The 16,459-nt window shown below is 53.7% G+C and overlaps 1 protein-coding gene across 1 annotated transcript; it reads right to left on the bottom strand.

The window, feature by feature from the left end:
• Nucleotides 1–11,961: 11,961 nt before the first annotated feature.
• On the bottom strand, nucleotides 11,962–15,794 carry Gdf7 (growth differentiation factor 7). The gene is made up of 2 exons (XM_070024983.1): nucleotides 15,407–15,794; nucleotides 11,962–12,929 (listed from the first exon to the last, which is right to left on the bottom strand). The coding sequence occupies exons 1-2, from the start codon at nucleotides 15,792–15,794 to the stop codon at nucleotides 11,962–11,964; spliced, it is 1,356 nt and encodes a 451-aa protein (XP_069881084.1).
• Between the last annotated feature and the right edge of the window lie 665 nt (nucleotides 15,795–16,459).

Below are 16,459 nucleotides of genomic sequence, written 5' to 3'. Positions count from 1 at the left end.
CATCAGTGGTAGCCTTGTTCCGTGCCCAGTGTAGTTCCTAGTCTGCTCTGAGCCACTGGGGCAGTCCAGAGCTAAGCTCTAGAAGCCAACCCCAGGAGCTGGGGGAACTCGTATTGAAAGCTGCCAGGGCCCTCCTACCAAGCCAAACTACAGGACATTAAGAACAAAAACAAGCCAGATTAAAGGAGACTAAAGAAATATGACAACCTAACATGACTCCTATATGGATTACAGGTTCTTGTTAGAAAATGAATTATTAGGATAATTTTCACAGATTGATCAGTGTTAACATTAACTGGCCTTCTGTGGGGGTGGGGCTGGGGGTGCACTCCTCATCGCTTTCCAAGTGGCTGACTCCTTCCTGTGCCCCTACGGATAGATGTGGCTAAGTGATCACTACACCGGGTGTGGCTGTGGGGCATGGTCTGGGTCTGACCTCTCCCACTATACTGAAGGCAACTCTAGAGCAAGGCTGCTGTCAGTGGAAGTGATACCTGATGAGGCTCTAAGGGTGTCACTCAGAGCCCTGATTGTCATAGTTCTATATAGAAAGCTCCTGGAGGCATAGAGAATAATCTCTGGTGAAGACTATTCTGCACAATCACAGGTTTCACGTGGGCTCCCAATCCAGGAAGGCTGTGATTGTCACACAGATCACTACCAAGGTGCCAGGCCTTGCAGCTGGTGGGTGGCAGAGCTGGGATTCTAGTACAGCCTCTACTCCAGAGCCACTCCAGAGGTCCTGCATCATGCTGCCTCCTGTAGCCCTGGAGGCCACAACAAGCAAACCTAGCAAAGGCTCCAAGGACAGCTACAGCTGTTGGTAGGTGAAATAAAGAGTAGCTAATTGGTAACGATGGAGTCTTTGTAAAAGTCTGACAGCTGTAACTCACTGGATTTTGGATGTAAAGTATATCCAGCATTAGGTTGAAAAGAGGAAGCCCACGTGCTGGGAGTTTGTCAGGTCTGCGGTTCTAATCACCAAGCACCTTTGCCATGCCCAACTAGCCATCTGGTGCTCCACAGAGAGATACTGGATCCAGCACCTCATCAACTCTTCTCCAACCCCCCGGGAATCGTGCGCATGATCTACTTCACACGCTGAACCTTGGCCCAAACTACCAAAAGCTTCTCTTCCCGTAGCCCGCCCTCCCTCCCTCCTCTCAGCTTCTGCATTCTGGCCACGTTCTACTGCAGTAGAAACTGAAATGGAAATTCTCACCATCACTAAAGGAACAGAACCTTTCCTGGTTGTCTCCTCTCTTTGCCAGCCACCAATGCCACTTCCTGTCCTTCAAAGGAGCGTTCTAGAAGACAGACTTGTATCTCAGTCTTTTCTTTCCTTGCAATGCTTAGAAAATTGGGCATGCCAGAAGAATATAGTACAAATTCAGGTATTTTCATTAATACCTCTCTACCCTACCTAATAGGCAAGCAGTCAAGAAATGCCAATTCCTGACAGGCACTGGTGGCTCACACCTGTAATCCTAGCAACTCAGGAGGCTAGGATCTGAGGATCATGGTTTAAAGCCAGCCCCGTCAGGAAAGTTTGTGAGACTCTCTCATCTCCAATTCATCACCAAAAAGCCAGAAGTGGAGCTGTGATTCAAGTGGTAGATAACTAGCCTGGAGCACAAAAGCTCAGGGACAATGCCCAGGCCCTGAGTTTAAGCCCAGGGACTGGCATGAAAAAAAAATAGTGCCAATTCTCACAATGAGTAGGAAGAGACATTTTAGGACATCTTCACATTCAAATTGTGTATGTATGTCCATGAAAGTGTTGGACACAGACACTTTTGTCTCGTATTTCTCCATCAGAGTTATGTACAACTGTATCTCATAGATTCAAGGACATCAACTGTTTGCTTCCTGGCACCCAAGAAAACAGGCCCTGATACCTCCTGGCCCGTTGGTATGCCTGCAACTGTTACTTCCATGCTTCTGTGATTAGAAAAGCCCTGGAGTTTGGCAACTGCTAAATACATGGCTTACTTGTTGAGAACTACTAACCCCAACACAGCCTCCCAAGTGGGAATTACAGCAACAATACGCAGGACTGCTTGGAGATACTCGCATTTGGTGTTGCATTCCTCAAATGTTCTGGCAAATGGGGTCTGTGCTGACCTCTCTGCATTGAGGTGGATTTGCTTTCTGAGTAAGTCTATGGGAAAATTCCTCTCCTTGGGATGGGAATGTGACCCCATGACTGGGCTTCCATTACAGCCAGGGGGTGGGGGGTGGTGCACCTGCAGGGTCTCCCTCCAAGAGGGACTAGCTCCCCCTTCCTGCAAATCCACCCTTCTCAGGATCTCCAGAACATCTGGGTTTTCTTCTACTGGCCACTGCTGAAGGGCCACACACCTGCATGTCATTAGGACAGGCAGACGCCCACAGGCAGCCCCAAGGTTGATGCCTGAGCACTGGCAACAAATCCCAATAGACAAGTTTCTCCCTAGATCGCTGCTCCTTCCAAGCTCATGAGTACAGGTTCCTGAGGCACAGAAGCTGTATGCATCCATGCCCCAATGGACTGGTACTTAGTCCTGCTTGGAAATGAACAGCATCACATAAAGACCATGGCAGCTCAGGAAGGGAGCAGGCCAATCAGTGGTAGCTACCTCTCAGCATCAGTCACTATAGACTTGCTCTCATTGGTGTGTAGGAAGTTAAATACTTTTTTTTTTTGGTCAGTTGTGGGGCTTAAACTCAAGGCCTGGCACTGTCCCTGAGCTCTTTTGCTCAGGTCTAGCGCTCTACCACTTTGAGCCACAGCTCCACTTCCACTTTTTGAGTGGTTAATTGGAAGTAGGGTCCCATGGGGACTTTCTGCCTGTGAGGGCTTCGAACTGTGATCCCCACATCACCAAAGCCACCAGTGCCCAGCGATACAATTTTAAACACCATCCCTGATGCTACTCTCTTCCTGGAGCCACTTCTTCCCTACTGATGTATAAAGGCTCTGCACAGAATGCTGAGGCCACGTGAGACTGATCAACAGGAACATGATGAATCTGCCTAGGGTTGTTGTAAACGAAGCTTGACAAGACTTTACATTTTTCTATGGTATGTTACAGGGCCTGCTAATCACTTGGACCTGCAAGTGAGTTCATTAAAAAGAGGAAGGTGCGCCTGTAATCCTAGATACTCAGGAGGCTGAGATCTGAGGATTATGGTCCAAAGCCATCCTGGGCAGGAAAGTCCATGACCTTCTTCTCTCCAGTTAACCACCAGAAAATGGGTTTTAGCTGTAGCTAAAAGTGGTAGAGCGCTGGCCTTGAACAAAAGAGTTCAGGGACAGCTCTCAGGCCCTGAGTTCAAGCCCCATGACTGACCCCCCCCCCCAAAAAAAGAGGAAGGTAGTTTGCTTTTGTTTGGTTGGTCTTTCTTTTCTTTTTCAATAAAAAAGAATTCTCCCTTAAATAAATAAATAAGAATTCTTCCTTAAGAGTGATGAAGCTAAGGAGCAGAAAGAGAATAGGCTTATCTGTCAGCAGAGGGGCGCTCACATGAGCAACCGCAGGCCCCTGCATTAACTGCAGTCAGAATACACCCATGCTGCCACCTAAGGTGGATCCCAAAAGAGGAGGCCCTGGGAGCCAGTCCTTAGTGAAGCAAGGCCCTGGCTGCTTCCCACCACTGCAGCTCCTCCACAAAATCATCTCCCAGCCTGTGTGAGGAACACACATGAAATAAACTTCTCCTTCATCTGCAGAGAAGTTAGGTCTAACCCTGGGGCAGATGTTGTTGGAGAAAGATAAGTCTAGCGTTCTTGTCACCAAGCACATGGGATCTTTGACCTTGTCTAGCAGAGACTGAGCAAAATGGCTTGTCAAACTTGCTGTAAGGCTCAGGTGATTTCTCTGAAAAGTGCCAGGGTCTTGCAGAAGAAGCTACTCCCATGGGACTAGAGGCCTCATGAATTCAGAGGCCTGGCTATATGGCCTGTGCTGGGGGGAGTGGGGAGCGACTCACATTTTCTGCAGTGCGCTAGGTTTACAGCAGCCTCTGGTGTATACAGACCCCAAACCTTTCCATTCCACTGTGTTTGGAATGAATGGTCCTTCTTTACAATTGTAATGATCATTTCTCCAAAGTCAGAATATTTTCCAGTGCATTTTGGCCTCTTCTCCAGAGTTCAAGCCTGATTCTTCTCCTTCCTGTGCAGTGACCTCATGCAGTGTGGGCTACGCACAGTGTCCTATGTGGTTTTACAGTGCTCACAGGAACCCAGGGTGCAGCGGGCCTCCCCCCACACACACACTCCACACCTGAGACCCTGTGTTTCAGAGGGCAGTGGTCAGCATAAAGATCAGCAGGATCCCACCTGCGGTCATGCTATCTGTTTTCTGTTATAGAAAAGGATTAGATCAGCACAATCTAAACAAAATCCAAATCTTAATCTTTAAACAACAGTCATAAGCAGTTTTATGAATAAAATATTTAATCAACGGATCTGTACAAAATATTCAAATGGTTAATGACAAGTATACAAGCATATTTAAGCAAATATATACTGCTATGTAATAGTCAAGAAAAATAGAGTTTGCTGTTTTACAAGTCATTTACATTTCAATATGTACAGTCTATTTAAATGTGAGAATATATACCCATGTGGATTTTTACCTCTTCTTGAAAGGTTCTCTGCTGGCTGGCCTGGCCACTAATTCCATCTCACAATGCCAGCCAGGGCTGCCCACCTAGTCAGGCTGGGCAGCAGGACACAGTCAATCTGCAACCTGAAAGCCCCAGAATTCTGCTCAGCCCAAACCAGAGCTGGCAGATTGCCTGCAAGGAGATTTCAGTTTGAGCCAAATGAGTTTGTAAAACTTTTCCCACATCCCCCGACCTTCTTACTCCCAAGCCAAGCTAAGAAACAGTGGGTGTTGTTGCAAAATGAAAGAGACTTCCTCTGAAAATAATTAATTTTGTTCTTAGTGGCTGAGGGAATGGCGTGTAATGGAGCCTTGATGGCATTACCGTCACTGAGTTTTGCCATTTCCTTAAGACCAACGTTTGAGAATCAGATTAAATTTGCTTTTTAAGCTGCGAGCCACTCACCATGAACTAACTGCATTCTGCCCACCCACGGCCTATTTAACCAGCGTCCCTCTGAAGGCAGGTGCACGAGTTCAGCAGCAATCTTCACAGCAAAAGGATTTGCCTCTTCATTTATACACACAACAAAACAAAAATCCTAAACTTTTCAGAGCCCCTATTTTCATTAGCTAAAAGGACAAGTTGTAGACAGCACATTAATCCTTACTTTTTAATGGATTAACTGACTTTTCATTTGAAGTAGAACCAGCTAAGAGACCTAATGTGATGAAATTCTAATTCTTTGTAAAAAGGAAACATAGAAGGTGTTGGCCCCATGGTATAAGTGAAATGCAAAAATAAAATCACACTAAAGATGCTCATGTTTAATCTGTAATTTATCCGAAGTAGAGAAGGCCAGAGACATTCTGCTCTGTAGAGTTTCTGCTCCTAGCCTGGAACACCTGCCTATTTCCCAGCCAGGAGACACATTTCATCCTGAGTTTTCTTTCTCACCAACCTGGATCATCATTTTCTAAACAAGAATGCTGACTTGTTCTGGCTCAGCAGTGAAGCTGCAGTGAAACATGCAGCATGTGGAGGGCCTGCTCCTCAAGCCAGCCCACTTCCCTCAAGCCTAGGTGAAGTCCCCCCAGTCCCAAGGCTAGGAGACACACACACACACACACACACACACACACACACACACACACACACATCTGTGGCAAGAAAAGGCCCTCAACCCACCTTATCACTGTATTTCAGATTTGTCTCACAGAGAACCCCACGCCAGGGCCCTTGTGAGTAGAATAGGCAGGGCCAGGCTCAGGGAAGGGGGACCCCTGGGGTTCTCCTCAAAAAGGGACAGGTTGTGCACAGTTAGAAGCCCAGAGTGTCAGGGAAACGTGTACACTGCTAATGAACCTTTGCAAACTTTTCATTCAGCAGGACTCTGAGACTGAGCTTAATGTTAGGCTACTCTCTCTACCCCTGGAGAGCCAGCCATGGTTCTAGAGATCCCAGATTCAAAACAAGGCATCTCTAGACATAGAAATGATAGTGTGGATGCTGCCGATGGTCAGATGAAGCAATGGAGACAAGACTGAAAAAAAAAAAAAAAAAAAAGCCCCTTGCCTGACCTAACACATCTCCAGCCTTCACTGTGCTTCTGTTTGCTAAAATAAAAAAGGAGTGGGGGTGATAAAACACAAATGCAAAAACAAAACAGCTGGCATCATCGTAAAAGTCTGTTCCACCTCACCTGCAGGTGCCTAGGTTTGGTCTCAGCTTTTCCTTGCCTTTCTAGACCTTATTTCCGTGTCCCTTGAAATGGGATGACAAGTTCCCGCACTACCACTTCTCTCAGGGCACCCTCTGAATGAAGCTTCCAGCCCAGCAGAGGGAAGTTCACCTGACAAGAGTGAACTGTGCTGCTCACGCCTTCACACCAAGCGGTCCCGCCAACAAACACCTGCCTGTGCACAAACAGGAAATCCCTGTGGACACCACAGCCTTCTTGCCATTCAGAGAGATGCGTGTGAGAGAAACCAGTCCTGGCTCTGTCACACACACACACACACACACACACACACACACACACACACACACACACACACACACACACACACACACACACACACACACACCCCTACCTCGCACAGATGCTGGAGGCCTGCAAGATCTAGAAAGGATGGAGTGGGGGAAGGGAGATAAAGTTGAGATTTTTCAGCCCACCAGAGGCAGGCTTTGAAATACAGACTGATTTTTCTGTGACCTCCCAACTCCCCAACCCCTTCCTGCTTGCTCTGCAGTAATTGTTGCTGCTGATGCTGCCACTGCCACCCACTATAAAGAACCAACTCCAACTCAGCCTGGCTGAAGTCTGGTGCTAAGTTCAGGCCAGCTGTAGACACAGTACAGCCTCCCACCACCACCCCCACACACACCCCACCACTACCCCCTGCTGCATGGATGGGAGAAGGTAGCTCTGGTTACACCAGGAACATACATACATCACAACAAAGCGTGCCTGCCCTGTTACACTCACTGCCAACTTCCAGCCTTGTACCGGCAGGCTGCTCTGAGCAGGTGATACCCCAGGATAGCCCTCCAAAAAAAAAAATTGAAAATAAATTTAAAAAGAAGACCCTCACCAGAACGTCCTTCAGAGTCCTCTGTGCGCTTCTGAGCTCTGGCCCAGACTGAAGACCTAGAGACAGGCCTGTCTGCCTTGCCATGCTTGTCTCATTCCCAGCCTCTGGGAACAGGTCCACCTGGGCTGTCCTCAGGCCTCAGCCTTCCCTGCCCTCTGCTGCCCTCCACAGAGGAACGCTGGCAGTCACCAACCTCAACCTACTTACTCACCCAGTGTGAGCACAGGAGCATCGGGGGAGCTAGGTAAGCAGTGCTCACCTAAGCTAGGGGACATGAGACAGCTCCTGCTTTAGAAAAGCCAACTCCCATCCCCTCGCCCCATTCCCCCAGCCCCAGGTCCTGGCCTCCTCCACCCAGCCTCATACCAGGGGGAAATGGAAGCTACACAGGTAAAGCATCAGCAGAGGCTGGAGTTAAGATGGACACCCCCCCACACACACATATATATATGCCTGCATGGGCACACATGCCACAAGTGTTGTACAACTGACCAGATGCAGCTGTGACTGGTTCCAACGAGGCCCTTTTGCTCAGAACAGTCTCATTTGCTCTGCTGTGCACTGGAAGCAGCTGAGTGAGCTTCCTGTAGTCGCATCCTAGGACTCAGGGGCTGGAAAGGGCTTCACTTTTGTTTGTTTTTGCTTGAACTCACTTGGACGCTGTCCTTGAACTTTGATGGCTTGTGCTCTACCACTTGAGCCACAGCTCCACTTGGGGGGGCTAGGGATAGTTATTTGGAGCTAATAATCTCACCAACTTTCCTGCCAGCCCAGGCTTCCAACCGCAATTCTCAGATCTCAGCCTCCTGAGTAGCTAGGGTTACAGGCTCCCAGCTCAGAGGGCCTCATTTTAAAGACAAGTCCCCTCCAGCAGGGAGGCTGTCATGACCAATTTGCCTCTGGGCTGGGGGGGGGGGTGGGGAAGAGATCCACCCTGGAACCCCACCTGAGTGACTTCCCTCCGGGCAGGTGCAGACCACACAGTAGGTGGAGCAGTGTGGTTGACTCTGTGGTATACTGAAGCCCACATAGGCATGACTATTGCCACTCAGACATGCCAGCCCCCACAGGGACCTAACAACTCCCCACCTCCCCCCAAAAGCATGATATCTGTCAAGTTTGGTCATCTGCTTGTTCTCTTCCCTTCCCACCCTTGGCCTTCATGAAGGGCAAATGCAAGCCCTTCACTCTGTTTCCTACCTGCTGCTGATCCTTCTCTCAGCCCACTGGGGGAGGGGGTTCAGCTCCCCTGGCCCGAGGGGGGGAGGAGGGGGAAGGGGATGTCTCCCTGTCCTGTCCCTTTTACTTCATTTCTGAAGGCCACACAAGCCAAGGATGTGCTTGTACAAGAGCTCTTGTACAAAAGCTGCTCACAGAAAGAATGCAGTTCTGTTCCTTATTTTGAGCACAGCAGCAGTCTACAGCCCCAGTGGCACCCTGTGTGAATGGGTGAGCTTGCTGACAATGTGGGGCGCAGAGGATCTATATCAGCTCCTCACCCCCCTCCTCAGGAGTCACACCTTGTTCCCTGCCAACGCCTGGAGTGCAGTCAGGGAAAGCCAGCCCTGTGCGCTGCTTCTCTTCCCCAGGCACTGGAGCACTCAACTGCCAAACGAGTATGTACCAAAGGAGCACAGTTAGCTCCAGCCTGACACACCAAGCAAGCCTGCTACCCTCACTGGAAGACCCAGCCCAGCTGCTTGAAAAGCCAGAATTCTGTGAGGCCAGCCTTTGGGAATCCTAGAAATTCCCGTCCACCAATGTAGGGAGGCGGGGGAGGGTCTCCTTTAATACAGAAGTTCTGGCTTCAAGCAACAGCCACAATAACAACATCGTCTTGGTGTTTGGCAGCCTCAGCAGCAGCCCTTCTCCCTGAGCAGGGTTGTCCCACCCCCAGACTCAGGATAGAGTGCTGTGACCTCATGTGGTAGTGTCTAATTCTAATAGGAAATTTCCTTCAGCCAGGAGGTGGCGTCACCCACAATCCTGACACCTTTGAACCTTGTTCCACACTCCCATCAGTGGTACAAATGAGTGTGCTGCTTATCCCAGCCCATTCCTATCACCTAAAAGATAGGCAGACAGTGCAGGGTGCTACCTACTGTGCTGACAGAGGCTTATTAGCAAAACCAGTCTAAACACAGTCTAGCAACAGAAACCTGACAACCCTATGTCAAAAATGAACCTTTTCACAGGGAAACACATGCTATTATACAGTGGATGAACAGAGGTCTAGGCACAGCTGGAATAGGGCATCTACTGCAGTCCCTGGAGGGTCCAGGAAGGCCCAGGAAAAACGAGGAACCATTCCTTCTATTCAATAAACAGCATAGGAGGCCTCAGGGGCAGTGGAAAGAAACCATTCTGTTGAAGAGGACAATGACCCTTCCTCTCTCACAAGGTTTGGCTTAGAAAGATTGAGAGCGATGCTTACTGCTATGCTATCCACAGCACAGCTTTTTACAAGGAAGCAGCAGAAAATAAGAAAGAAAAAAAGGACATTTTTTCTTACTATAAAAATCTCCAGCTAAATCAAAAACATTTCTTCATCCAGGAGTTGTTTTTTTTTCTCCTAATAACAAAAAAGTATCAAAATGCTTGCTTCAGTTCAAAGAGAGAAAATACCCTAAAATTTCCTCAAAATAATAAACTGTGACTTCTCATTAACTTACTTTCTAAATCTTCTAATTCAACAGCATTTAGCTAGTATCTTAATTTTTTTTCCATTATGATGGACATCAGCTCAATCAATATTAACATCATCACTTAGAAGAGGGAGTCCCTGGCAAAATCCAGAAATCTGGACACCATCTTGACCAAGCACTAAAAAGTGATGGATTGTTTTGTGTTTTTGTTTTTGTTGGTTTTTTTTTTAACCAGAGCAGCCATTATGGGATTTTTTTTAAGCTTAGGAGACTCAAATTTTTCTGATTATTTATAGTTACTCACATAGCAATGGCATATACATTTACATTATAAAAGGGGAACATCTTAATGTTAAGAATAATTTATACACAGATTTTTTTACCCCCTTTAGGAGAATTTTAAAAAATTTAAAGGACTCAGGTAGAACCCCGAAAGAAAGTAGCCTTGTCTTTCCTGTCTCTCAAGAATGTAAAGTGTAACGACAAAGAATTAAGGTACATATAAATTGCCTTGGACCTTGACATCCAAGCCAAGGACAGAATTAATGGATCTCCAGGACAATAAAGAGAAAAGCTCCAGCTTTAAACAACAGTACAGTTTGGGGAGGGTTTTTTGTTTTGTTTTGTTTTGTTTTTCTTTAAGAAACTGTGAACAGGTGGGGTCCAACTGACTTCTCTTTCTCTTCCAGCCATCAGCAGAAATGCCACAAGGAACGGTGGCATCAGCAAAGCAAAGCAAAGCAAACAACGAAGGCTAGCATGCTGGAGCTCAGTTTTAGAAAATCTTGCCACGGATAAGACTCTTGGGAACAAACGTCAGAAACTGAGAGACAGGTTTGCAACCAGCTCTACCCACACAAGGCCCTGCTCTTCAGAAAGGACCCACAGCAGCCAAACTGAGAGCCAGGAGAAAGAGAGGGTGTGGGAGGAGGGTCAGCCTTCCTCCTGCTCTGAAAGTCTGGACTGTGAATTTAAGTCTGACTAAGCGTGGTGTGGGGTGAAGCACTTCTGTGTGTACCTTCACTTCCCACTACTATCACACTGCCAATAAAACGACAGCAACAACTGAGTGCTGCAAGCACATAAAGGCCAAGGCAGATTGTAAAGCTAAGCACAAGCATATGTTGGGGGCGCTGGAGCTGAGCTACCTGGCAGAGAAACCCTGCCGCTGGAGCTGGCCTGGATACACTGGAGCCCCATGCCCTGATGGCTGCCCAGCTTCTTAGGAACCCCGTCCTGGCAGTCTGTAGGGACCACGAGTCCCTCCCCCCCGCCTTGCCCCTGGCCCTCACTTCCTTGCCTGCCCTCAGGACACTGCCACAGCCTCCCTCAGAGCAACTGGGGGAGGGGGGAGGGCTCCTGAACCTGGCAGATGTCACCCTCCCCCAAGGTCACATCAGCTCTGACAGCGGTAAAGCTCTCCTTCATTTCACTCCCCTCGCCTGCCCCATAAAACAACAACAACACACTTTACCACGTGTCGGATCCCTCCAAATTGGGCCTGATCAAACGGGGCGGTGCTGACCTTTGCGGAGATCTGGGGAGCTCCGCGAGGCATTCTTACAGGAAGCAAACATCCTGTTGGAAACCGCAGCAGTGGCTGCGTTTTACGTGGTACAAGTTAGGGGAGAACGAGCCGAGCTGGGCAAGTCAACCCTGCAGGGGGTCCCAGGGGCCGCGTCGGGGATGCAGGCACCCCGCCAGCCACCAGGCAAGGGGGGGGGGGTGGTGAAATAAAACGTACTTGAGTGCGTGCCACCTAACTGGTGCCCCTGATCCGAACCCGTTTCTACCCGATTTCGTCCAGGGCTACCTGCCGCCCTCACCACGAACATCCTCCTCTCCCCCTCCCCGCCCCCAACCGGCTGCGATGGTGACTCGGGGGGGTGGGGGGGGAGATGGGGCAGCCATCTCTTTCCCTAAGGGCTTTCGGATGCTGCTGTCCAACGGCACGGGTGATGGTGTGCGTGAGTGAACGAGTGTATGCGTGTGAGTGTGAACCGTGCTCTCTGCGCAGGCGCGGGGCCAGAGTCGGACGCGCACCCTCGCCGGGTGACCGACCCCCGAGCCGCTCTCCTCCGGCTCCGGTCCGTCCCCGGGCCCCCGCCGCCCGCTCCCCAGGCCGCGCGCTACCTGCAGCCGCAGGCCTCCACCACCATGTCCTCGTACTGCTTGTAGACCACGTTGTTGGCCGCGTCGATGTAGAGGATGCTGATGGGGCTGAGGCGCGCGGGCACGCAGCAGGACGCGGGCGCGGCGTCGGGCGCCATGGAGTTGAGCAGGGTCTGTATGATGGCGTGGTTGGTGGGCTCCAGATGCGAACGCAGCGGGAAGTCGCAGACGCCCTCGCAGTGGTACGCCTCGTAGTCCAGCGGCGCGATGATCCAGTCGTCCCAGCCCAGCTCTTTGAAATCCACGTGCAGCGGCTTTCGGCTGCAGCGGCTCCGGCCCCTGCGCCCGTGGCCCCGGCCCGCTCCGCCGCCACCGCTGCCCGGGGCGGCTCGGGTCCCGGCCGTCCGCCGCCGCCTGCGACCTCCGAGGAATGACTTGGGCGCCCCAGGGCCGCCGGGGCCCGGGTCGGGAGGCGGTTCGGCGGCGAGGGTTTCCCGCAGCGCGCGAGCTTGGGCGCGGATCTCCCGAAACAGACTCTCCTTCCGGTGCGTGCGGGAGGAGACGACCAGCAGCGCGCGCTCCTCCGCCGCCGCCGCCGCGTCGCCGCCGCCCCGCCAGCCGAAGCCCAGCATTCGTAGGGGCCGCGGGCTCCTCTCCGGGCCGACCACCGCGCGAAGCAAAAGGCAGAACGAACGGTTGGCGCGCGGCTCCTGCCGGTGGCTCCGCACGGCGTCCGCCACGTCGAACACCTCCCAGCGCGCGCCGCCCAGGGGCTCGGCGGCCTGCGAGCGCAGCAGGCGCGGCGGGCGGGCGGCCCCCGGGCACGTGGACAGCAGCAGCAGCGGCGGCGGCGCCTGGGGAGTCGCCCGGCCCAAGCCAGGCTCGCGGCGCAGCACCCGCAGCTCAGCGCCCACCACCTCGTCGCCCTCGGGAAGGCTGGACACGTCAAACAGGAAACGCTGGCCGTTCTCCGCCGTCGATCCGTCTGCCAGAGGTGAACAGAGACACAGGTAGAAAAGAAAGAGAACGAAGGCTGTACTCCCCCTTCTCCATGCCCCCCACCCCAACAGCACTCAGCTCAGCCGTCTTGGAAGCAGGGTAAGGCCTGGGGACTCCAGCATTTGCCCCCTCCGCCGTATTGGGGGCGCAATCACGATGCTGCCATCCTAGCCCCGGAGCAACCAAAGACACCCTCACATCGGGGCTGGGAGCGCGCCACTGCGTCCCAGACAAAGTCAGCTCCGTCCCCCGTTCCAGAGGCCTAGGCTTTGGGTAACAAGATCGATGGATGCCGGACTTCAGGCAGGGGTGACGGCCACCCCCCCCCCCCCCGCAACGTAGCCACTGCTCCTGGCTGCCCTGCCTGCCGAGGTACGGGGGAGCTGCTGCGGGTCGGTGCTGAGCGCCAACGAGAATGTCTTATCCCCAGAAAACACTTTCCTCTTCTGCTTCCTCTCTACCCCAAACCCAGCCTGGACATCCCCTCCCCCAGGGGCCCCCCGTGCAAACTCGGCCCTGCCAGTCGTTGCAAAGTCGAACAAGGCAGAAAGGCGGCATCGTTTGGCCAACGGAGAACTGAGGCCCAGAGCTTGCCCAAAGTCTCAGCCTGGCCCCTCTCGGCGCCCCCCTAGCCTGGAAAGGACAGGGAGGGGTTGGGGGGGGGAGGGAGGAGGCGAAAGAACTCGAGATTGGAGACAGCGGAACGGGTTTGCTGCCCGCGGGAAGTCTAGCTTCCACCAGAGCGCGGGAGCCTTTCGAGCCTGTTCACTCTGTGGCGACTAATCTCGGGCTTGGGATTTTATTTCTGGTCGTGAGCACTTTTTTTTTTCTTTAGGGGATCAAGGGGGGGCGGTTAAATTCCACCAAGCAGTAGATAAGGAGCTCCCTTTGAAGGGGGTCATATGGTTTCGTTTTGCCCCAAACTCGGGAGAGAGACTGCAACCTTCCCCCAACCCCTCATCAGAGACTCAGCTCAGCTCACCAACGGTGGACTCCAGGCCCTGATGATGTCTGTCGGGGTGTTGTCTTCATCTTTCTCTCTGAACTTGCCCCTGAAGCCCTCCACCTCCTCCTGCTCAGGGCCCTGATTCTTACCCTTGGAAGAAAGAACCAAGGCCTCTCAGGCCTTGCCAGTCAAGCAGAGCTCTCCCAGGAAAGGATTTCGCTGGGTCTCTGAACGTGGGGAATACAGCTAACCCTAGGAAAGTCTGGTGTCTCTGCAAGTGTAGGGTCCTGCGCAGGTCCTCATATAGCGATGGGTCAGTCGGCCGCCTTTGCTGGCCCTGTATGTCAGGCCTGGGCTTCCTATGTGTATCCAGCCCTCTAGAGCAGGGAACATATCTGGACCTCAGAGAATACTTGGTCATTCTAACAGACTCATGGAGCTATGTTAGCTTAGGTTTCCCACGTACTCTGAATAAAGGAGTATGCGCATAGGTGTGCTGCAGGGGTGGTTGCCCACCTCGCAGAGGCCTCTCTGCCTGCTTTCCCCAGACTGGGATCCTAGGTGTCCAGACCTCCGGTCCAAGCCTCAGACCCACAGCCTTTACTTTCCAGCCCCAATTCTTTTTTTTTTTTTTCTTCCTCTCTTAACTTTCCATGCCGGACAGAATTAAAGCCAAAATTACTTGCATTTCCGCCTGAAATTAGTTAAATTTTCTCTATCTGTCTGCTTTAATGACTTCAATGGAGATTAATAAAATCCAGATGACACGCAGAAACACCACATGGCCTCACCCACGTCCTACCTTTTTGGAGGGCCCTGAAGAGGGTAAGGTGGGGTGCCAGGGCCGCGGGCGTTCTTCCTGCACAGAGTCCGGGGAGGCCTCCCCTCCCCACGCAACCGAAAGTCCAGGACCTCTGGCTCTCCAGATCCATGGAAAGATCTATACCCACTCACTCGTCAAACACGCAAACCACTACAACCCGGATACGGCCTGCCAAGAAGGGCCCTCGTACCGAGAGCCGCCACCTTCCCGAGCCATTGGCGTTAGCCAGATACCTGCCTCTAGCCGGTGCTCCCCTGGACTCTCTCCAATTTGTGCACACACACCCCCGTGGCCACCGCCATCACTGTGTACGATCCCTCGTGGTAGAAACTCCAAAGCCCCCACTCCTGTCCTGCTTTCTTCTCAGAGGGGTCTGGGCTCCCGGGGCCATTCCAGACCCCTTCCAAGAAGCAAATCTGTGCTCAGCCAGCCTGCTCGTTGAGCGGACCTGCCAGCTAGCCGAGGCATCCGCTCAGCGCTCTGGGGCCCTGGGGCCCGGCCCCGCGAGCCGCTGCCACCCGCGGCCACAGTCCCAGGCGCACGGGGCTCCAGTGCGTTGGTTTGGGCGGTGAATTTTCCTCTCTAACACCTAAGGTTGGACTCATGAGACTGAGGCCCAGAACGGAATGGATCCTGGGCGACCTCAGCCCAGGCTCGGACGGGATGGGGTGGGCGCAGAAGAGGCGTAAAGTACCTTGGGTCGCCTGGTCTGTGAAGCCGGTGATGGTGTCCGCACGGGCCCGGCCCGAGGTGGAGGCTACCCCGGCCGGAGCGTTCCCGGCCAGGCTCCGATAGAGCGACATCATGAAGTGGTGCGGCACCACCGAGCCGTTCCTGAAGGCAGAGCCGGAGGCGCGGCGCCCAGCGCGGACCCCGGGAGCCGCCGCGAGGGCCTGGACCGCAGGGATGCCCGCGGCCGGGGCGAGGGTCCGCGCGCCGCGGCCGCCGCCGCCGCCGCCCCCCGGGCTCCGGGCCGGCCCAGCCCCCGCCGCCCGCAGCACCGCGGCAGCTTCCAGTCCGTCGCGGGGGCGGCAGGCGCTCAGCAGCCAGAGACACAGCGCGGCGGCGGCGCTCAGGTCCATGAGCTCCGTGGGCCCGGCCGGCCGGGCGGGCGACTGGGGCTCCGTGGCTCCGGGAAGTCCCCCGGCGCCTTTTGAACATAGTGTTTAATAATGGGGGAAGTGTGCGCGGCCAGCCGCGGCCCCCCTCCTCTCCCACCCCACCCCCGCCAGCGCCCGGACCAGCGCCCCCTGCCGAACGCTCTACTGGCGGCGCTGCGCCCCCCACCCCGGCCGAGGGTGGAGTCCCCCCCTCACACACAGCCCGCGCCCCCGACCCCGGCCATCGACAGCCACCCGCCCCGGCCTCCCGCCGCGGCCCGGTGCCCCGCCCCGCCCCGAGGCCGCGCGACCCCCAGGCCCCGCCCGGTCCGCGCCCGCGGGGCACCGACGCGCTCCCCGGCGCCCGACGTTGCGCGCGCCCGCCCAGCTCGGTCCCCGCTCCTCCGCGCAGTGACACCGCCCCGCCCCGCTCCCGCCCGGCCCGGGCCCGAGGAGGGATGGACCCCGTCCCCACCGCTCACGCCGCGCCCCACAGGGGCGCGCGAGGCGGACACCGAGGCGCGGTTCGGACCCGAGCCCCGAGAGGATCCGGTCGGTGGCTTCCCACCCTGGTCATCTGTAGGGGAAGAAGGGATAGGGAGTGGCTGGAAGGACCGATGGACAGAGATGGGCGGACCTCAGAAAGG

The sequence above is a fragment of the Dipodomys merriami genome, unplaced genomic scaffold, assembly GCF_024711535.1.
Source record: "Dipodomys merriami isolate MVZ:Mamm:240054 unplaced genomic scaffold, mDipMer1.0.p SCAF_17, whole genome shotgun sequence".
Classification (NCBI taxonomy): Eukaryota; Metazoa; Chordata; class Mammalia; order Rodentia; family Heteromyidae; genus Dipodomys; species Dipodomys merriami.
The sequence above is the reverse complement of the archived record's forward strand: the minus strand, read 5'-3'. Positions and strand labels throughout refer to the sequence as shown.

Excerpts from the sequence above, each read along its gene's own strand:
- Gdf7 (XM_070024983.1), bottom strand. The coding sequence starts at position 15,794 with ATGGACCTGAGCGCCGCCGCCGCGCTGTGTCTCTGGCTGCTGAGCGCC. Across the intron at positions 12,930-15,406 it reads CACAGACCAGGCGACCCAAG|ACGGATCGACGGCGGAGAAC; the intron begins GTACTTTACGCC and ends CACCTCTGGCAG.